Below are 21,938 nucleotides of genomic sequence, written 5' to 3'. Positions count from 1 at the left end.
ATAATGTTTGAGGTTGACTTGACCCCTTAATTTTAAAAGAAAGCATATATATTGAGTTATATGCCAGAAATGGAACGCTGAACACTTGGAAAAAACCCACTACATACGTACAGTTGAAATCATATAGCGGGCAAAAGGCTTATCTAGCCTACAGGCCGTATATATGATATGATATGATATGATCTGCTATCAAACATACTATATATATATAGTATATGATAATCACTGAACTTTTAAACTTGTGGGGTCCTGATTTGGCCTATATGACGGTCCGCTGGACCCAAAAAGCAACAACTAACTATACTGAGGGCCCCAAAGGGTTTAAAATCGTGATCGTGATTGGCGATTTTTGACCTTTCTGTGACCGTGATTGCCAAAATTTCCATTTCTGTGATCGTGATGGGACTTTACCCGTGATCCGTGATGACAAAAAAATCAAGTCTCGTGATCGTGATCGTCATTTGTTTTCGTGATCGTGATGGGCATTATTGCAAAGCATTTTATTTTCAACGTACATTTTTCACAGCTGTGTCACTCTATGATCCTCTATTCGTCAAGGTGTTCGTGATCGTGAAAACAAAAATCAAGGTAACTTTTCCCTTCCCGTGATCGTGATGATACCCCCCCTTTGGGGCCCTCTATACTGAGGGGTCTATGTCGACCAAAAGAGTGGGATTCCCTGTAGGTGGAGTTCCTGGAGGGGGATTCCCTGTATACAGGATTTAGTTCCTGTAGCGTGTCGGTGATATCGCTGAAAGTCACGTACGTGATGCTTGGCGACATCGGTAGAATTTGATGTTTTTCAATCTTTTTTGATATTTCTTAGAAAATAATTCGAGTATGGTTTTCAAGTTTTATTGAAAAACTCCACCCTGTGGGATTCCCTGTAGACTATACAGGGAATCCCCCTCCAGGAACTCCACATACAGGGAATCCCACTCTTTTGGTCGACATAGACCCCACTAGCGTTAGGCTGAGCCTAACTAACATATCACTGAACTTGAATGAACTTTCAGGCCAAAACTAAACAATTTCTGCGGGATCAAGAACCAACACATGCCCCAGTGATGACTGTCAGAGACATTTCATTTCAGTTTAATGGGAAATCACCCTTTACTACAAGTTTGACTTAGTTTTGACCGCAGTACCACACATTCCATGTATTTTGAGATTGTGGAGAAAACCGATAAGGGAGGTAAATCTCAAAGAAATTGTTTGATCGTTCAATATGGCGGCGAAATTAAATGGACAGTGAAGTTTCCTGCACATTTTCAATGTTCACATGATGTAAAAATCGGTCTGGTGGATTTACACGATTCATAGGTGACTCTTAGGTGATTAAAAATCACAATGTAACATTATAAAATAGAGGGCCACTGTAAACGGTCGTATAGTTTAAAAACTCAGATACGTTTTGAGAAGTCAAGGTTGAAAATCAAAATGCTAAAGTTGAATTGTCTCATAATTAATACGGTGCAGTTGATGTAGAAAACAATCCCAGGAGACTATAATTAAAACCTTCTTTTAACAATCTTTATTTTAGTGAGTTTTAATGTTACTTGATTAATGAGTCACGCTTTTGAGTAAAAGACTAAAAGTAAAACAAATTTGGAGTCATATATGAAGGGATGTTATTGTTACTCAACTTCGAGATGACAATAGACCCTATCGGTATTCTAAGCTCTCGTAAGCTCTCGCAAACTTCAGAGCATAGCAAAGCATGTGGTACAGTGATCGCGCGCGAGCTGCAGAAGCCGAGGTTCGAAGTTCTCGCGACGTTCAAAGCATAACAAAGAGCGTGTCTCGCGTATATCTCGCGAGAGCTGCTCAGATACCGAACAGGTCTATTGACATACATCTAGATTACAAGAGTGGTCTGAGAAATGGAAACTCTATTTTAATATGTCAAAGTGAAATGTCATGCACTTCGGTATGATTGAAATTAATTTAAGAATCCAAATTGGAATTATACCACTACCTGATGCACAAGGAAGGAGACGCGTGCGGTCACAACATTCAAAATTGAAAAATGCGGGGATGTAACCTTTGATACACTGTTAACGTTTCACTCTCACAGTCACATTGCAAAAATAATCAGTAAAGCAAACCAGGTGCTAATGGCTGATTGAAAGAACCTTTTGTTATGTTAGTTGAATAAAGATTTATCCCCGAGTACGCTAGTACTTGGGCTCAGCAGACTTTAATCGTGTGTCTGTCTGTGTGTGTGTCTTTCTCCACTTAACAGCTTATTGCTGGGAAACTACTGGGCGCAGTTCGTTCAAAAGTTGATTCACTAACTTGATAATAGGTCCGATTGATCGTATTAAAACTTCATAATGTTACCTGGGACCTAAATGCGAAATAAACCACAAAAACGACTTGGCCGTAGGAGGAGTTCACACCGGCGGGGCAACACGCAGCCATTGAGCTGATAGAACAGCTGAACGCGTCACACAAAAATACGTCATGACAAAGTTACACGCAAAGCGAAAGAGACTTTGACGTCATTTACTTTTGTTCGGAATTTTCCGTCTGTTCCTAGCTTGTCAGTGAAGACCTGACGTGAGTAAGCTTACCCAAAACGTCTTTGTTCTCTATTCACATTGCAGCTGTGAAATAATCAGTCTTGTGTCTCGGTCGTGTAGGTACAGAGTTTGCTTCTGCAATCATTGTGTTCGTGTTGATGACGGCTTCATAAGACAAAATAATCAGCGAATCTATCGCGAGGAAGACGTTTATGTACAAATCACCGAACCCAACCCATTTTTTGTGTGCATTTTTCTGAAGAATAACTGCATGTGGTTTATTTCATCCGTTTAATGCTTGTCGAAACGAGCCATAAGGCTTTAGAATAAAAGATTTCACGCATTTGCTTGGCCATCTGATCACAGATGAGGTCGCAGTTTGTAGGTTGAATAGATCTATGAATCGGCCAGAGATAGATCTGCATTTCTGGTCAGAAACCAACATTCACACCACAGACATTCCAAACATTTATATTTATTGAGCGAGCCAGTCTGAAGAGTACTCGGGTCCAGCGCGAGCGTTTTTTATATAAATTTATATTAAACTGTGAAATTTGAGCCTGGTGAGACCTCACCTTGAGAAAAGAAATGCTATTCTAGTATTTGGCATTCCTTTCTAAAAAGGCAATTCCATGATTGCCACACAAAAAGTACAGAGACGAGCAACAACATTGCTCAGGCAATGCAAAATCATGTTGTACCTATAGTACAGTCAGAGACTGACTTACCTTAATTTATATTCACCGATAGGCTAAGAAGAATCAGATGTCGAACTTGACAAATAATGAAACAAAACTCGAATTCTATGCAACCACAGAATAGGACACCTTATGGGCTGCTTAGGGCCCAGCCAAAAATTCACGCCAGTCCAAAAACTAATACTACTGCATCAGTGCATATGAATTATGATGTACTACTAGTAGTACTACTTGATTGTGACAGTACCGACAGTGACACTAACTGGCTGATTATGATTCACTGATTGCGAAGTAACTATCTAGTAGACTTTAGTAAGTTCTGTTAAGTTTTTAAACAGACTTTTGGTCAGATCGAGGCCCGAGGCACTGAATAATGCTTTAAGTGCCTGCTTGCTAACTGAAGGCCTGAAGGCTAAAATATACAGTAAATGTACACAAATGTTTCACTTATACTTTTTTCTTCTTCTTCTTCTCGTTCGCCTCTTACTTTTACTTTTAGAACATGCTCAAAATAAATTCAGCAATAAGGTTAACTTAGTTGTTTCTCAGCTTGCAACAGTGCTCTCGTGATCTGCGCTTTAAGCTGTACAGTGACTGGAAGTACAAACACCATAAGCATACACGCACATTTAGATTTAGAGAGAGAAAAAAGAGTGGGTTGGTTGCATGATTGCTAGTGAATAAATTCCTTTGTTGTTGAGTTTGAGGTATAGTTTTAAAGTTAAAGGTTTAAAAGCTACTGTCTGTGTTACTTACCATGAACGTGACCCTTGCAGCTATTATTGCACTTTCAGTAAATCAAATACATGTTCATTTTTAAAATGTTAATTCTGTTTTCAGATAAAGCTTCAGTGCAGACATGGCGACAAGAAGAAGTTCTAGAAAACGTTCAGCCTCTCGAATGACATCGTCATCTTCAGAAGATCAGACTCAGAACGAGACTGATATCAACACAAATGCCAGCAGCAAAAGTGTGTCTCTCAGTCTTTTATGAACATTGTTTCACTTCCCACATCAGTTTTGATTTAGGTCTTAAAATTAAAATGTTAAGCCATGGTCATCCTGAGAAGAAAAGAGGTCAGAGCAGATGTAAAAAGTAGGCTTCTTGTTGTGCACATAGACCAAGACCATTTTTACCATCACACAAATGTTATGCTTTCTCAGTTTCTGGTAAATTTTAAGTGTGGATGATTTAATACTTATTTTCATCCTTGCAAACATTTAGTATGCTCTTTAGACGTAACTGTATTGTTTACTTGTTGGACAAGTTGTTACCAACATTTTTATTTCACTTTCAAATGTGCAATTTCTAGTTTAAATATATATAGTTTAATGCTCTTTTCTTTTATTAGAAATTACATACATATCATATACACTCTTCAAAAAAAGTTAAGGATCACTTTTTTACAAGCACGCCACACAAAACAGACAAGACCAAATTCTTTCATTCTTTTAAAATTATATGATTGAACAACCAAGGAGTAATGACAAACAAAGCAAAGATCGAACGCGGCAGCGACAATTTAGCTAGAGTGTGTCAAACGTGACAACCCTCGAAAATGGAATTCACAACAATGTGAATCAGTGTCAATAACGCGTGTGCCCTCCGTTGTGTGCCAGGCATTCAACACATCGTTGGCGCATGGAGTGGATCAGGTTGCATATGAATGCTCTGGGAACTCCATTCCACTCCTGCTGGAGCCATTGCAGCAGTTGACCCAGATTGGCAGGAGGAGGGTGATGTTGCTGTACCCGACGACAAAGCTCGTCCCACATGTGCTCTATGGGGTTCAGGTCCGGGCTGTTGGCTGGCCACAGCATCCTGTTGACCCTGGCCTGCTGGATGAAGGTGTTTACAGCTGCAGAGCGATGGGGAGGTGCGTTGTCATCCTGAAGAATCGCACGAGGGCCGATCGCTTGGAGGGCTGGAACGACCAGGGGTTGCAGGATCTCATTCTGGTAGCGGACACTGGTCAAGTTGCCCACTACATGGTACAGAGGTGTCCTTAGACGTGTGCTGATTCCTCCCCAGACCATCACAGAGCCTCCGCCAAAACGCTGTCGTTCCAGAACAGCGCCTTCTGCGAAGCGCTCTCCGCGACGCCTCCACACTCGGATGCAACCATCAGCAGGTTCCAAGCAAAAGCGGGACTCATCTGTAAACAACATCTGAGCCCACTGCTGACGTTGCCACCTCACATGTTGAGTGCACCAGGCTCGGCGAGCTGCTCGGTGATTAGCAGTCAGGGTTGTTCCTTGGACTGGACGCCTTGCACGCAAGCCAAAGTTGTGTAAGCGGTTTTGGATCGTCTGACCACCACACTGTTGGTGGTAGCTTGTAGGCGTTGCCTAATGTTGTTTGCTGTAGCCATTCTTTGTTGCATGGCCTGCCTCTGAATGAAGCGATCCTCTCTTTGTGTGGTGACTCTGGGCCGACCAGAACGTTGTCGCTCCTGCACTCTTCCAGTTGCGTGGAATCTCTGTTTTAGTCTGATGATGACAGAGGGAGCCACTGCAAGCCTCTGGGCCATTTGCCTGGCAGCAACACCGTCTTGTAGCCATCCTATTGCCCTTCCTCTATCCAAATTGCTCAGTTTTCTTCGTGGGGGCATGTTGCTACTGTGTATAATTGTGTCAGCGTGTCAACCTTTAAACACAAGCTGGTGAGCGATGTTCATAGCCAGGACCCTGTTGTAGCACGTGCATCACAACCTTTTGCCGTGGCATGCGTTCCGCAAATGTCATGGGGCTATAAAAAAACACCCCTTTTTTTCCAAAATGCAGAAGCTTTTGAGAAGTCCCACAAAGGGAAATAACTCTGCCTGCCAAACAAAATTCTAGGTCAAGACTCATTGTTCATTTGTTAATTCAAACACATTAATCTTTTAATTATTATGTCGATGTTTAATGTTTTGGCAATTTTTTATAATTAGATCCGTTTTTTCAACCGATCCTTAACTTTTTTTGAATAGTGTATAAAGTATATTTAAACAAGTTAGAGGCTGTAAGTGTAACTTTTACATTTTAGGACACAAAAGTCAGACGAGACTGCTTGAAAAAAAAGGCCTGTTCCGTAGCACAAGATTCACATTTAATTTATTTTTTTAAGACAATCCTCCATGATGATAAATGTTGTTTAACGCCCTCACAGTTAAACCATTAGGGGCAACAAATAACCCTCCACAAGTTGTGGATTGCTTTATTGCTCTACCAAAAATGACGTTTCAGGTGTGCTGTCCACGCCGGTCAGGGTGCCCCTCCCAGGAATGACGGACGGATCACTGCTGCTGTCGACAGGCATGGAGACGCCGCTCCGCACCAGGGGACTGCAGCATCTGCGACAGAGGATTGAGGAGGAGCTGGGGAGACAGCCAGGCTCCGGCGTGCTTGTGGACAACACCAGCCCTGGTCTGGCGCGCCTGAGGAATACGCCTGGTAGGGAAAGTTTTGCCTGTTTTGTGTGTGTTGTGGATACAACAGCGGACCTCCCCTACCCCCCTCATCCTTTTTAGACCACCTGCTTTAAGACTTTGAGTAAGAGACTTCCCCCTTGAAACTGTCAGATTTATCTCCCACTGAATTTCCGTTCATAACCTCTGTAATTAACCCCCCTTTTATGATTCTCTCCCTTGTTAATTAACCTCCCTTTTATGATTCTCTCCCTTGTTAATTAACCTCCCTTTTATGATTCTCTCCCTTGTTAATTAACCCCCTTTTATGATTCTCTCCCTTGTTAATTAACCCCCCTTTTATGATTCTCTCCCTTGTTAATTAACCCCCCTTTTATGATTCTCTCCCTTGTTAATTAACCCCCCTTTTATGATTCTCTCCCTTGTTAATTAACCCCCCTTTTATGATTCTCTCCCTTGTGAATTAACCCCCCTTTTATGATTCTCTCCCTTGTGAATTAACCCCCCTTTTATGATTCTCTCCCTTGTGAATTAACCCCCCTTATATGATTCTCTCCCTTGTTAATTAACCCCCCTTTTATGATTCTCTCCCTTGTTAATTAACCCCCCTTTTATGATTCTCTCCCTTGTTAATTAAGCCTCCTATTATGATTCTCTCCCTTGTTAATTAACCCCCCTTTTATGATTCTCTCCCTTGTTAGACCAGAAATTATCAGATTTGTTTGCGGACATAAACAAATTCAAAGCTTAAGGTTTTGATGTGATCTTGCGAATATCTTGATATGTACCCATGGCTTCTTTATCTTATTCAGTCATACTGATATTCTGTATGTCATCCTGATTGGGTGATACTGCTGCTTATTTCTCATATGCTCTTTTTCTTCAGACAAACGTGGGGTTTATTTGCAGTTGCAGGAACATTGAGGAAGGAGTCTTCTTGGAACAGACAACATATGCTTTGAGAGTTTTCATAAAGAAAGCAGCTTTTGGAGATTTTTCCATGTTGTTGATTGTGGATTTGTTTTCAGAATATATTTTTCTGTTGAATGAAAGTAATTAGTGATACTGATAGGAAAGGCACAGATAAGAAATATGTCAGGCTATTGCAAAATTAATGAACAAACTGATAAACCTGACAGACTTTTGACACTGACAAACTATTCTTCTTCTTCTTCAGCGTTCCAGAATTTTCTGGTTACGTGTGAGCTCGTTTGCCCATTTGGGTTCCCTACACTATACTCTGAGAGCATAGTCAGCTCACTCCGCTTTCGTTGAGTAGGCATGCCGGGTATTTTCGTGTTTCCATAACCCACCGAACTCTGACATGAATTACAGGATCTTTTCCGTGCGCACTTGGTCTTGTGCTTGCGTATACACACGAAGGGGGTTAAGTCACGAGCAGGTCTGCACATAAGTTGACCTGGGAGATCGAGCAAATCTCCACTCTTAACCCACCAGGCGGCAGCGACCGGGATTCGAACTCACGACCTCCCGATTAGGAGGCCGACATCTTAACACCACGCCACTGCGCCCGTCGACAAACTATTCAATCTTTACTTACAGAAATAAAATGCATGCAAAGTGACGGCCCGTATCACATCTGCCAGTTGAAAAAAACCAGGATGATACCTGAAAACAAACAAGTACACCGTGCTATACTGACCCTTTCTACCTCCTACTGTTCCAGGTCTAGCCCTCAAAGAAAAACAGAAGGAGCTGATGGTCAAGCATGAGCAGATCCGTCAGAACAGCGACAAGCTCAACGTGGGGGGAGGCGTAACTCTTTGGCCCAACATGAACCAGATGAGACTCAGCCGAAAGGAGATCATCGTCCTGATCATCACTTGCTTTCTTCTGATGGGCCTGACTGGCTGGTTGTTTCTTTTCTTGCATGGTGAGTACTGTGGAATTGACACACACCCCCCCCCCACACACACACACACACAAAATGAGAAAATCAGGACTTAAAGGAGTAAAAATGAAGGTATATTTACAGAGAGGTTGTGAGTTAGAGTTCAAAGTAAAAGTCGATGGAGAAATCAACTTTTCTAGATCCTTCTATGAGTTTGTGTACACATCAGGCCTGCAACTGAACAAGCGCTTCACACATTTCGTGGTGCATTATAAGCTGTCGCAGTTGAGAATTAGGAATTCAAATTTTAGCAACTTTTTTTGCAGTCTTTTCAAACAGAGATGGTGACAGTTTGGTTGATTTCAGCACCCTGCCTATGGTCAAGTCAGGATTTACTCGTGTTTTTTTTTAGCTTTTTGTTGAAAAGGTTAACTCAGATTAATCTCTGCTTGGTAATGGAGGTTAGGCTTTGTTTATCCGTGTGTTTTTACATTTAGTCAAGTTTTGACTGAATGTTTTAACATAGACGGGGAATCGAGACGAGGGTTGTGGTGTATGTGTGTGTGCGTGTGTGTGTGTGTGTGTACAGCGATTCAGAGAAAACTACCAGACCGATTTTTATGAAACTTTACATGAGAGTTCCTGAGTATAATATCCACAGAATTTTTTTTCTCCATTTTTTTTATAAATGTCTTTGATGACGTCATATCCGGCTTTTTGTGAAAGTTGAGGCAGCGCTGTCACGCTCTCATTTTTCAACCAAATTGGTTGAAATGTTGGTCAAGTAATCTTCAACGAAGCCCGGACTTTGGTATTCCATTTCAGTTTAGAGGCTTAACAATTAATTAATGAGTTTGCTCATTAAAGTTGTCATTAAAATCAATTTTTCGCAAACAGATTTAAGATTGATTGCGTTGTATTCCTCATTTTCTCCTGAATTTAAAAATGTATAGATATGTCATGTTTACTCTAAAAATGTGCTCAGAATTACAGAAAATAGGTTTAAGTAGGCCTAAGTACTACATTTGCATGCTACGCGGAGACGAGCGTGACCCGTGTGTGGTTAGTCGAGACTATCTGAAATATAGTCGCGGCGACGACTGTTTGTTGGTGTTAATCTGTTACTTTGATGCCGACAGCTTGACTAAATGTTATATCGCTTCTCGCGACTTGTTTTCTTCTTCAGAGGTCTGCAAAAACGATAATTCTAAGTGGTGCAAAACATGCACAGATGTGTCAATTAGAATATTACAAATCTCGAATGAGGAACACTCTCACAATACGAGACTGTGGTTCACATGCTAGATTTGATTAAGATAAGAATGATGATGATTTTTTTATTTTTAAGGTGAGACTTTTCGCAGAATGTGGCGGCTGACTGCTCTGTTGAAAGATTTTACCAAGTCCCACCCCATAAGGAATACTGGTGTCCAGTTTGATCTCAAATCCTCGGTTATTGTCTGGCATTCTAACTTCAGACAATTACTGGTGAGTTTTTGTTTTACCCAGGCCTTTTGTTTTGTTGGTTGTAGGGGAGACCTTTCATACCATGTGGAAGTTTACTTCACGGCTGAAAGGCTATGGCAATGCCCATCCCATTAAGGGCACTGGCAATGTGAAATCTTCTGTGTTGAGTTGGCATTCAAACTTCAGAAATTTGCTGGTGAGTTGTTTTGCAGGATTTTTTTCAACTGAAGTGTATTTCGTTTAAAACTGTGTATGTGTGTGTGTAGTGCAAAAAAAAAAGAGAGAAAGAGAGAGAGAGAGAGAGAGAGAGAGAGAGAGAGAGAGAGAGAGAGAGAGAGAGAGAGAGAGAGAGAGAGAGAGAGAGAGAGAGAGAGAGAATGCCAGTGTGAGAGAGAGAGCATCTTGCATGCATTAGTGTGCAGTTTAGCAATTTTCATGATCACTCAATGCAGCATTTTAATTTTATCCATCAAGCAAAGGGGGGACAATGGGAGTGAGATAGAAAACTTTTGGACCTGAGGTCTCAAATTCTGCGTCACTGAGTGTACTTTGGCATGCTTTTCATGTTAATAGCCAGCAGAGCTCTGAGCAGCTGAATGAACACAATATCATGGGTTTATCATATAGAACATAATATGTTTACTGTGTTCAGGATGGAATTGACAAGTCTCTGAACGTGACACGACCGTCCCTGGGCTATCAGGTGTATGTAGCATCGTACCTAGCAGGCCTGGGTGTGCTGGTGTACTTCCTCATTGACAACATGTTCTCCAAGAGCAAACTTTCACCTGGCCGCATCAAGAAGTGGTAAGATCTTGCTCATCATTTTCTTTTCTTTTCTGCCCACACTCTCTCCAAGTTTTTCTGGTTTCAGCATTAACACAGTAGATCTTTTTCCTGCCAGTTTTGTGACACTGTGTGTTGATGCCATGTTTTCATTTAATCCATAGTTTCTGAACAGATATTGATTTTTATTGTTTTTTATTTTGTCATACTGGCGTTATTTCATATTGTGTCTTGTATGATTCCAGGGTGTGTTTCCTGGTGGTGGTGGCTCAGTGGACAGTCATGTTGAGCTTCATGTTCGTGTCAGCTCACAAGGTGGAAGCTGCCGTTGTCGAGAATGTTCATCAGATCTCAGAAAAGATGGTGAGTCTTGTTGATGCAACACCTATTAGTAAAAGGACAACCTATGCATCCCAGCGAAGCTAGTATGGTATTCGACATACACAAATGACTCTGACTAAACTTATGTTATAATACTAATAGATGTTGTCAGAATGTTTTGACAGGAATGCATCTTGAAGTCATTCTTTCTCTCTGTGTTGGCTCTCTCACTCTCTAAGTCTCTTTGCTTTGCAAAAGTTAAAGCAGATGAGCTCTGTAGCGTGCAAAGAGTACAACACAGTGCTGCTAGGCTCATTTTTCAAAAGACCAAGAAAGATTGTGCACTCCCTCACTCACCTTCCTGCACTGGCTTCCTCAGATCCTCCTCGGAAAACTCCTCTGAACCCCAAAGACCGGGACCAAAACATTGGGCGAAAGATCCTTTAGATATCAAATACAGACTGTGTGGAGCGCAGTTCCTAATTATGTATGCAGTTCCAGTAGCCTTATATCATCTAAAACTCACTGGAAAACATGTCTCTTTTGAAAAGCTTTACACGTATCCTTCTCCAAATAGGTAGTTTCAGCATGATCTGTTTCAACTCCTGTCTGTATGGTAGTATGCTGTGTGTGTGTTTGTGTGTGAAATCTCTCTCTCTGTCTGTCCCTCTCTCTATCTCTCTTTCGTCGACTCAACCTCCCAACTCCACACACTCTGACAAGGGCTGTCAGCCTAAAAATGCTAAAAAAAAAACCCATTCTGAGCGTCAAAAAGAGTCTCTCTTTCTCTCTACCTTGCTCTCTATCTCTGCTCCTCTCTCTCTTTCTCTCTCTCTTTCTCTCTCGCTCTGTCTCTGTCTCTTTCTCTTCCTGTTAGTGTATGTGTGTGTGAGAGAGAAAGAGCCCATGTGTGCGGGAGAGAATGAGACCGAGTTTGTCGTTGCCTTGACTGGTGAACATTCTTTAATCCATATGGTGAGGTTTTGTTAAATGGTGTGAAAATAATGGTTTCTGACATTTTCTTCAAGGACTTTTCTTCTGTACATTTGCCGAAATGGTCATGAAATCTTTGACAACGTTCTCGAGTTGATGGCAGTCCTTCTCGTCTCTTTTTCACCACAGTGACAAAATTGCGGCCGAAATAACGGCAATGTTTTCAATGATTTTAAAAGAAGTTACAGTGTTTTGCTGAAGCCATACAATATCTCAATAACCTTTGCTTCCCTCCATTTCAGGGAGAGTTTGTTGAACACGACCTTGACCTGACGACGCTGAGCGCTGTGGTCCAATACTGGCGTGGGCGCTGTCTTCCTCCCACTGCCCCTGGCGTGATTCATGTTCTGGGACTGGTTCCAGTTCAGGACGTCGCTGTTTATCTTCAGTACTACAGTCTGCCTGTGTTGACCGTTCTCCTGACACCGGTTGTGCGACTCTGCCTGGCTCTAAGGACGGTGTATTCACCAGTCGACAGGAGCTAGACATACAGTGGAATCCCACTGCCTGGCTCTGAGGACGGTGTATTCACCAGTCGACAGGAGCTAGACATACAGTGGAATCCCACTGCCTGGCTCTGGACGGTGTATTCACCAGTCGACAGGAGCTAGACATACAGTGGAATCCCACTTTCCAGGGCTGAGGTGCTTGACAAAGTTACCACCCAAACGGGAGCCACCCGCAGTGTTGGATTGGTTGAAACTGAGATGTGTTGTGATTCCAACGAATCAGAACCCGTGGTTTGTTCTCTCCTGTTTGGGTGGCACCCTGTTTCGGTTCGTGCACCTCAGCCATGACCTCCAGAAATCGGAGAAAATATGGTCTTTTTTCCTGTGGATCTAAAATTCTTGGAATAGCCCAATGCTTTATATATATATATATCTGAATTATAGAAACTTCTCAGCTTCAAGCGAGTGTCTCGGGAGGGGAACACACCCCAGTAAGGTTTTTTCTTCTCCATTTCTATGCCAGTCTCAATCCTATGAAGGAATTGGGAGGGGGGAGGGTATTACACTGTAGACATTTTGTGGGAGAGTGTTTGTGGCTGATGTTTTGTGTCAACGGCGATACTGTGAGGGATGGATTGTTGAACCTGAAGTGGTTCCTGCAAATATGATGCATATCAAAACCATGCACTGATGCAGTTTTATGTTAAAGACACACTATTGCAGACAGCCATTTAGGCAAGTCAGAACTGGCTTAATTTTTTTGGGACAGAAGTATACCCGGTCTTTCTTTTGTATTATCTCTGGTAGTACATACTCTGACATGTTTTTCTTCTACAATGATGCTCTGTTTATCATGCGGGTGAGGGATGTGGGAGATACATGATTACTCAAGTCGCTTTGAGTTTGATTCTGGGCATAGGGTTAGGGTTTACATCAGTTCTGATTTTAATCTAGGCCATAAAGCCACCAACTTATAATAGTGAGACAAGTGCCATGTCTACCCTGGCTATACCCTTGCAAACTTGCCTTGGACTGTGGTTTCTTAAATGTGCCACTGTTTATTTGTTTATTTTTTGTTTGTTTGCCATTGACGTGATGTGTCACAGTGTATGAGAAAAAGGGCATACCTGTACACATGTATTTCTTCTTCGTTCATGGGCTGAAACTTCCGTGTTTACGAGTGGGTTTTTACGCGTATGACTTTTTTTTTACCCCACCCTTTAGGCAGCCATACCCCGCTTTTGGAGGATGCATGCTTGGTATTTTCGCATTTCAATAACCCACCAAACTATTACTGGTATGACAGGATCTTTTCCGTGCGCACCTGGTCTTGTGCTTGCGTGTACACACGAAGGGGGATAAGGCACTAGCAGGTCTGCACATAAGTTGACCTGGGAGTTCAGAAAAATCTCCACCCTTAACTCGCCAGGCGGGGTCGGGATTCGAACCCACCACCTTTGGCTTGGGAGGCCGGCGTCTTATCCTCTAGGCCAAGTTTGTGGGAATTCAGTTCAGAAGGTACAGACTCTGCATAAAACTGCGCACTGGGATACTGATTTGTACGTAAAATAATCTATTGAGCTTTTGTAATTTTTGCAAATTCGTTTGTTATCTGATAGATTTCGCCCTGAACAATCCTTAGAGCTAAAAAAAAAAATGTAAAGATTAGTAAATGTACACCTGCTGACACATTTAGCACAAACCAGGTAATGTGTTTTGTAGCTTGTGTCCTTTTTCCCCAACGCTGTTACATACATGCTCTGCTTTTTCCCTGAAGTTGCTGATCATCTCCAGTGGAAATTGTGTTGTTGGTTTTACCATTTACTGATTTAGTCAAGTTTTGAGGTGTTTTTTTGTAAGGCCTAAAAAAAAAAATAGGTGTGGTTATGGTAACCCGACCTACCCTATTTTTAGGGGCCGACCCTATAACTTTTTATTACATTTGTCAAAAAAACACACACAAAAAACAAGAAAACGAGTGCAGAAAACGCAATGAAAGTGAAATCGCCCGAGTCGCACACTTATTTCCCTGTCAAGTAGGTTTAATTTGTACACATTACAAAAAAAAAAAGTACAAAAAAAAAAAAGTGATTGCCTACCTTCCTACCCTATTTTTTGACTCACATGCGAAGCAAAAGTGAGTCTATGTACTCACCCGAGTCGTCCGTCCGTCCGTCCGTCCGTCCGGACGTCCGTCCGTCCGTCCGGACGTCCGTCCGGAAAACTTTAACGTTGGATATTTCTTGGACACTATTCAGTCTATCAGTACCAAATTTGGCAAGATGGTGAATGATGACAAGGCCCCAAAAAACATACATAGCATCTTGACCTTGCTTCAAGGTCAAGGTCGCAGGGGCCATAAATGTTGCCTAAAAAACAGCTATTTTTCACATTTTTCCCATTTTCTCTGAAGTTTTTGAGATTCAATACCTCACCTATATATGATATATAGGGCAAAGTAAGCCCCATCTTTTGATACCAGTTTGGTTTACCTTGCTTCAAGGTCAAGGTCACAGGAGCTCTTCAAAGTTGGATTGTATACATATTTTGAAGTGACCTTGACCCTGAACTATGGAAGATAACTGTTTGAAACTTAAAAATTATGTGGGGCACATGTTATGCTTTCATCATGAGACACATTTGGTCACATAGGATCAAGGTCAAGGTCACTTTGACCCTTATGAAATGTGACCAAAATAAGGTAGTGAACCACTAAAAGTGACCATATCTCATGGTAGAAAGAGCCAATAAGCACCATTGTACTTCCTATGTCTTGAATTAACAGCTTTGTGTTGCATGACCTTGGATGACCTTGACCTTGGGTCAAGGTCACATGTATTTTGGTAGGAAAAATGTGTAAAGCATGTGAGTCGTATGGGCTTTGCCCTTCTTGTTTGGCTATGTTACCGTAACCACACCTTTTTTTTTTTTTTTGCCTAAGAAGGGACATTGCAGCCCACATGCATTTATGAATGGTGCTTTTGCTTACAAAACTTTCTGCTGTTAGGCCTGTAGTTTTTAAGTTGTACTTCTCTCATTCCACCTGTTGCTTATATCACTTACTCATCTATTTGTAAAATCAATGTATTAATTGTTATCAGTATAGTAAGCTCTTGATCTCACACTCTGTGTCCGTACTCTGTTGGGTTTGAATGCCTTAAGTAAGTGCCACAATGATTTTTGTCTTTTATTTTGACAATTTGTACAGCACTGATAGGTCTTTCTACCAGGTGGGATGTTTTATCAACGTACAATGTCTTTCGTGCATGCACAGAACAAGTGATTTTAAAATGGTACTTTTGGTTTGTGACAAGAAAATTTGATCTGGGAAGTACACATGTAATAAGAAGGGAAACGCAGGTTTGCCTAAATGTTTGATACTTATATATTGTATAGTGTACTGTATATACTATCCATCATGTTATCTTATGTCGGTGACATTGTTTTCCCTTAGGATCACTTCAAAGTATCTCATTAACACTAACAGTATAATCATTAAGGTTTTACTGTTATTTGCGCAAAATAGAAAACAGCTTTCCTTTTTGACTCACATGCGAAGCAAAAGTGAGTCTATGTACTCACCCGAGTCGTCCGTCCGTCCGTCCGTCCGTCCGGACGTCCGTCCGGAAAACTTTAACGTTGGATATTTCTTGGACACTATTCAGTCTATCAGTACCAAATTTGGCAAGATGGTGTATGATGACAAGGCCCCAAAAAACATACATAGCATCTTGACCTTGCTTCAAGGTCGCAGGGGCCATAAATGTTGCCTAAAAAACAGCTATTTTTCACATTTTTCCCATTTTCTCTGAAGTTTTTGAGATTCAATACCTCACCTATATATGATATATAGGGCAAAGTAAGCCCCATCTTTTGATACCAGTTTGGTTTACCTTGCTTCAAGGTCAAGGTCACAGGAGCTCTTCAAAGTTGGATTGTATACATATTTTGAAGTGACCTTGACCCTGAACTATGGAAGATAACTGTTTCAAACTTAAAAATTATGTGGGGCACATGTTATGCTTTCATCATGAGACACATTTGGTCACTTATGATCAAGGTCAAGGTCACTTTGACCCTTATGAAATGTGACCAAAATAAGGTAGTGAACCACTAAAAGTGACCATATCTCATGGTAGAAAGAGCCAATAAGCACCATTGTACTTCCTATGTCTTGAATTAACAGCTTTGTGTTGCATGACCTTGGATGACCTTGGGTCAAGGTCACATGTATTTTGGTAGGAAAAATGTGTAAAGCATGTGAGTCGTATGGGCTTTGCCCTTCTTGTTTGATTATCTGTTCACAGATAGTTGCCCCAAGTAGTTTACAAGACTTACAGTTTGAAAAAATGTTGAAGTCAATTGATGAGGCACATGTATTCTCTCTGCCATTTTGTTTAGGGCTCAGATGCAATTCGCAAAGTTGAATGTCGCTGGTCACATACTTGTAAACATTTCACAAAGCATTTGCATTTGACCATATCAATCAGGTTGTCTACCTGCTCAGTGTGTTGCATAATTATATAGCCAATGGCATTCAGTTGTTATGTGCTTTGTATCTTGAGCCTGAAGTTTGTGATGATCTTGACTTGAAGTTGTGCTCAAGAACAGTGTTATTTTAATTCTGTTGTTGCGTCTGCTGGTTTCTACATGTGAAGCAAAGCATTTCAAGACATAAAATGACTTGTGTAAAGTGGATCATTCATATCATGGCAATTCGTTTTCTGCTGTGACAGTCGAATTATGTTTTCATTCATTGCTCTCGCTCAAAAAAAATCAAAACTGCTTGCTTTACTTTGGTCTTTCAGGCAGCTTCCTTTGATCCTCAGATTTTGTTGCTGTGATGGAGGAGGAGAGTGGAGGAAAGGAGATTTTTGGGCCAAGGTGGTAATATAAATGAGAGGTAGAGGTTGTGTTTGATGTCAATTGGTGTGTGTGTGTATTAACACAATTTTAATGAATTGCATTTTTACACATGCATGTGTTATGAATATATATTGCTTGGCTGCTTGTGTGCTTTAGAAATAATAAATAGCTGACTTTTTCATCAGTGTGTGGCTGTGTAAATCGTTGTGCTGGTGCGTACGTGCGCGTGTATGATAAACTACAGTTTGTGTATCTGCGGTTTTGTGTGTGCCAAGAATTTAGAGTACTACAGTGCAGCACGTCTTGCACATATCATACATCATACACATATCATACATCATACACATGTAATACATCATACACATATCACTCTGCGCTGATATGTGTACAGTGAAACCCCCCTTTTAAGACTCCCTCTCTTCTGAAATTTCGGTTCATTGGGTCTATGCATTAACCCACCTTTTGAGAATCCCTCTCTTCTGAGATTTCGGTTCATTGCATGGGTCTATGCATTATTAACCCACCTTTTGAGAATCCCTCTCTTTTACAACTGAAACAACTGAAATTTCTTGAATTCTCTTCGAGTTTGAGAGGTCTTAAAAGGGGGGTTCCATTGTACATGTGTATCACCTCTTCATGTGGTATTATTCAGTAGTCAACAGTTTTGATACCACATGTAAACCTGTACTTTTTCTACTTGTGAGCCAGAATAAATTTGTTAGAGAAAAGGATCTCCATTTAAGAGAGACAATCGCATCACAAGTCATTCAACGAAATAGCAGCCACAGACATTATTACAAGCACCCATTCTCTCCCCTGAGTACTAAATTCAGTAAAATTGAACATTCTGAAAGGTCAGATTTTATTTGTGCAAGAAAAAGAAATATAAAATACAAAGATGTTAAAATTAAAAGCAAAAAGTATAAGCAATTAAAAGGAATGAAAGTTCACTGCTGCATTGCTGCACTGTTTAGTGAAGAGACATTGGCACATGAACACATCCGTTCAAGAGTTGAGTAGTGAACATACTGTAAGCCTATGTAATACTATGTTTTCATGTTTCTTTTAACTCTTAAATTGCTTTCTTTATTCCTTTCAACTTTCATCTGCTATGAAACATACAAACATGGTAATTTTGTTTTAATACTTAGTGACAAATGAAATTTTTGTTTTAAAAGTTTAATACTGCTCTTCCAAATGCTGCTTTTTGTAAACTTAATTCATCGATAACAGATATAAAGCTGCTCATGGGATAAATGCCCTTGAATTGTCTCTATAGGTTTTGTTTTCAGGCAGTATTTTTGTTCTTTTCTGCACCGTCAGGTAATACGTATCTGAGCTTGTAAGTCTGGTAGAACAATGACTGTCTTGGTGTTCTGTGTAAAATGTCATATTTTAATTAAACATACACATAATGTACATTGTTCTGTATTACTGTACTTCATCATTCACTTTCTCCTTTCCCTCACCCTCACCACCAACCCAGGAGTTACATGGAATGACAACAAGCTTCAGCTTTCACCACCTTCGCCCATATTTAAAGTCCACTAATAATTGCAAATATTGACATAAAAACTAAGTTAAAGTGATAGAAAAGTAATAACAATGCAGTTAAGATGAAACTTAGCTTTCTCTGCAAAGATACAAACCAAACAATGTTACATATCGTCGCTGTAATTCACAAACCTCGTATCTCAGTTTTTGCTGTTTTGAGAAAAACTTTTTGTTTTGAAAAACCACCGCTTCAAATATAACTTCAATTCATGGGTTAATATTTTCTGTAAAACAGTGCAATACCATTCTTTATGTGTGTTAATGTCAGTTATTAATAATATTCCATTCAATTGAAAAATATATTGAGATTTATATAGGAGCTTTTTATGCAAAGGAGTCATTCAGAAGTGGTATATATACAAGTTATTTTTAATGCAAGCTAAAAATACAACAGCAGGAAACCCCTTAGCTTTCACATTATGACATAGTTTCCGTCAAAGTGGCTCGAAAACCTCAAGTTAAACGAGCGGTTTTTTTTTGCCCCTCACTTCAAAGAAATGAAGATACGAGTTTTCTTCTCACGAACTTTTGTTCACTTTAGAAAGCTACAAGCTTTTATCACCACACGGGCAACATAATAAGGGAGCTTACTATTGTTTTACTTCCAAAAACTCAAAAATTGAGATACGAGGTTTGTGAATTACAGCTACGATATAGTGTCGTTAGAAAAAAACCGAATCAAAAGTATTCCTCTGGGAAAACCCGAGACAGCATCTCAGTCAGAGCTGCCAAATCTAAACTGATTTCAAATGGAAGATAAAATTGATGCAAAACTCTTGAGAGCATAATTTGAAACAACTCGTAAACTGCAACTGCTGCCAACATCTTTTAGTGTTGATAATAGATGATCAAAGATGAACATAATGTAATTTATTGCCAAAAAAACAACAAATACATTTGCCCTAAATATTCAGACTCTGTCAAAAATACAAAAAAACAGGCAGCACAGTACTGACCCGAAAATATGATTTTCTGGAAACTCCATACTCGTACAGTTAACATACAGTAACAAGCGAAGAATACTGCCAACACTATAATGTACAGATACATGCATACAATCAAAGATTAATTTTTTTTAAATGCAGCAGCTAAGCTCAGTACAGTACATGTGCAACATACAAGATTAAGAAAAATGGTAACACTAACAGACATAATTTTCTTGTGAAACAATACATGTAAAAGACAAAAAGCAAAGAATAGCATAGAAATGAGGTTCAATGCTGCCAACAACTTATTATAGTCAGATCTGAGGAGTTGAGTTGCAGGATTCATGTTTTGTTACATGTACTTTGTTTTTATAACTGCAGAAGACTAATATCTACTCTACTACATTCTTAAAGGGCAGTTGTCGGGTTGTCTGGCAAAACAATGCGCGGAGTCGCGTGCAAAACCTCGTTTAAGAGTTTTCTGAATAGAACAAACAAAAGACTGTTGATTTGGTCCACAAGAACACAATTTTATAAACAGGCTGAAACAAAAAAAATATGTGAAACTTGCTGCTAATACTCACAATCCGGGGGAAAACGTAGCTGTCGGCGGGTCGAAACCCGCAACCGACAACTCTGTCATTGTGTGTGTGTGTATGTGTGTGTGTGTGTGTGTGTGTGTGTGTGTGTGTGTGTGTGTGTGTGTGTGATTATGTGCGCGTGTGTGTGTGTGTCAGTCAGTGCGTGACAATATCCCCGAATAGTTGAAGAAGTTTGCACACACACACATACACACACACACACACACACACACACACACACACACACACACACACACACACACACACACACACACACACACACACACACACACACACAAACATAAATCAGGGAACGAGCACCTGAAAAAAGCTCGAGGAAGCGGGGTGGGGGTGGAGTAGGGGCGGAATACATGAAATGAACTCTGTTATTGTCTACTCTTTGACATTTTCTATCAAGGGAGAAGTCTCCCTCGCACCCCGTCCTTATTTTTTCTTCACCAACCCCTGAAGTGTACTTGAGAGCAAAATTAGACGCCCCGATTGCGCTAACCGTAGGCTACATGGAGACAGAGAGCGTTCCAACCAGCCGATTCATTTGTCCGCGTCACACGTCTGAGGGAAATAATTTTTGAGCGGGCTGCAGTTGGCTCAGCTAAGATTGCAAACTTTCTTCGATTAAAGGCATTGTAGCATTTCCACATTCTTTAGACTTGTGTTATCAAGCTTTTAAAAATCATCAAGTAACTGTTTAAGACCCAGCCTCTCCCTTTTAAGAACCTCATTTTCTCAGACTTTCTGTTCATAACCTCTGTAAATTAATCCCCATTTTAAGACGGCTCCCTCCCCTTTAAGACCGATTTGTTTAGATCGTTGGAGGTCTTGCAAGGGAGGTTGCACTGTAAGTGGAAGACATGTGATATGTCAAGTTGCCTTTAATTTCGGTAGCTGCCAGTTGAATGGGGATTTCAATGTTAGTCCAGTCTGGGAAATCCTTTTCTGAGTCGGTTCGCTTCTTGTACTGAAAACAGAGTCACAGCTGAATGATTCAGGAGGCTAATACTGTTGTGTGAGCACATCATTTCAATGTGGTGGGGGATGGTGAGAGTGGTGTATACTCATCTGCTCTTGAATGTGTGTGTGTGTGTGTGTGTGTGTGTGTGTGTGTGTGTGTGTGTGTGTGTGTGTGTGATATTTCTCTGCAACCTTGCATGATCAAGAGGGCGAATTGCAAACTTAAAGTGATTGAACACTTTGTTAATTTGCGGGAACAATTTAACCAAGTAAAAACATGTCAGTTTCTGAAATGGCACACTCAAACTAAGGTGTTGAGAGAAGACAGACAGAGTATAATTATTAGTTCACTTCAGAAATATGATACAAGATACAAGATACAAGATACAAGAAGTTTTATTGTCCTCATCAATACAAGGAAATTTGGCATGTGTGTGGCAAGACATGATACACTGATACATAGACATTTACAAAACACAACTGAAGTTCAATATCAGCACACCCTTATGTTCAGATTTGTTGATTTTAATTACACTGT

General features: G+C 40.5%; 2 protein-coding genes across 5 annotated transcripts in view; one reads left to right on the top strand and one right to left on the bottom strand.

Annotated features, from left to right (window-relative positions):
• The first annotated feature begins 1,213 nt into the window (after positions 1-1,213).
• On the top strand, positions 1,214-17,546 carry LOC138983535 (uncharacterized). Of its 3 annotated transcripts, none has more exons than XM_070356813.1 (9): positions 1,214-1,323; positions 4,064-4,194; positions 6,452-6,658; positions 8,321-8,527; positions 10,018-10,148; positions 10,605-10,759; positions 10,984-11,101; positions 12,295-14,361; positions 15,443-17,546. In XM_070356813.1, exons 2-8 carry the CDS (start codon positions 4,083-4,085, stop codon positions 12,535-12,537), a joined length of 1,173 nt encoding a protein of 390 aa, XP_070212914.1. In that variant the 5' UTR covers positions 1,214-1,323; positions 4,064-4,082; the 3' UTR covers positions 12,538-14,361; positions 15,443-17,546. The 3 variants fall into 3 exon arrangements, with proteins under 3 accessions (XP_070212914.1, XP_070212902.1, XP_070212907.1); XM_070356801.1 differs by lacking the exon at positions 10,018-10,148 and adding an exon at positions 9,834-9,973; XM_070356806.1 differs by lacking the exon at positions 10,018-10,148 and adding an exon at positions 9,834-9,973 and having other exon boundaries at positions 1,224-1,352.
• A 666-nt stretch (positions 17,547-18,212) lies between these two features.
• Positions 18,213-21,938, bottom strand: part of LOC138983647 (adventurous-gliding motility protein Z-like) — a 165,972-nt gene continuing 162,246 nt past the window's right edge. For both annotated transcript variants that reach the window (XM_070356930.1, XM_070356936.1), the window contains one exon: positions 18,213-21,407. In XM_070356930.1, coding sequence (XP_070213031.1) covers positions 21,361-21,407 — 47 coding nt within the window. In that variant the 3' untranslated portion in view covers positions 18,213-21,360. The remainder of the gene's footprint in view (positions 21,408-21,938) is intronic.

The sequence above is a fragment of the Littorina saxatilis genome, linkage group LG1 (assembly GCF_037325665.1).
Source record: "Littorina saxatilis isolate snail1 linkage group LG1, US_GU_Lsax_2.0, whole genome shotgun sequence".
Classification (NCBI taxonomy): Eukaryota; Metazoa; Mollusca; class Gastropoda; order Littorinimorpha; family Littorinidae; genus Littorina; species Littorina saxatilis.
Note: the sequence above shows the minus strand (reverse complement) of the source record. Positions and strands in the feature narration are given on the sequence as shown.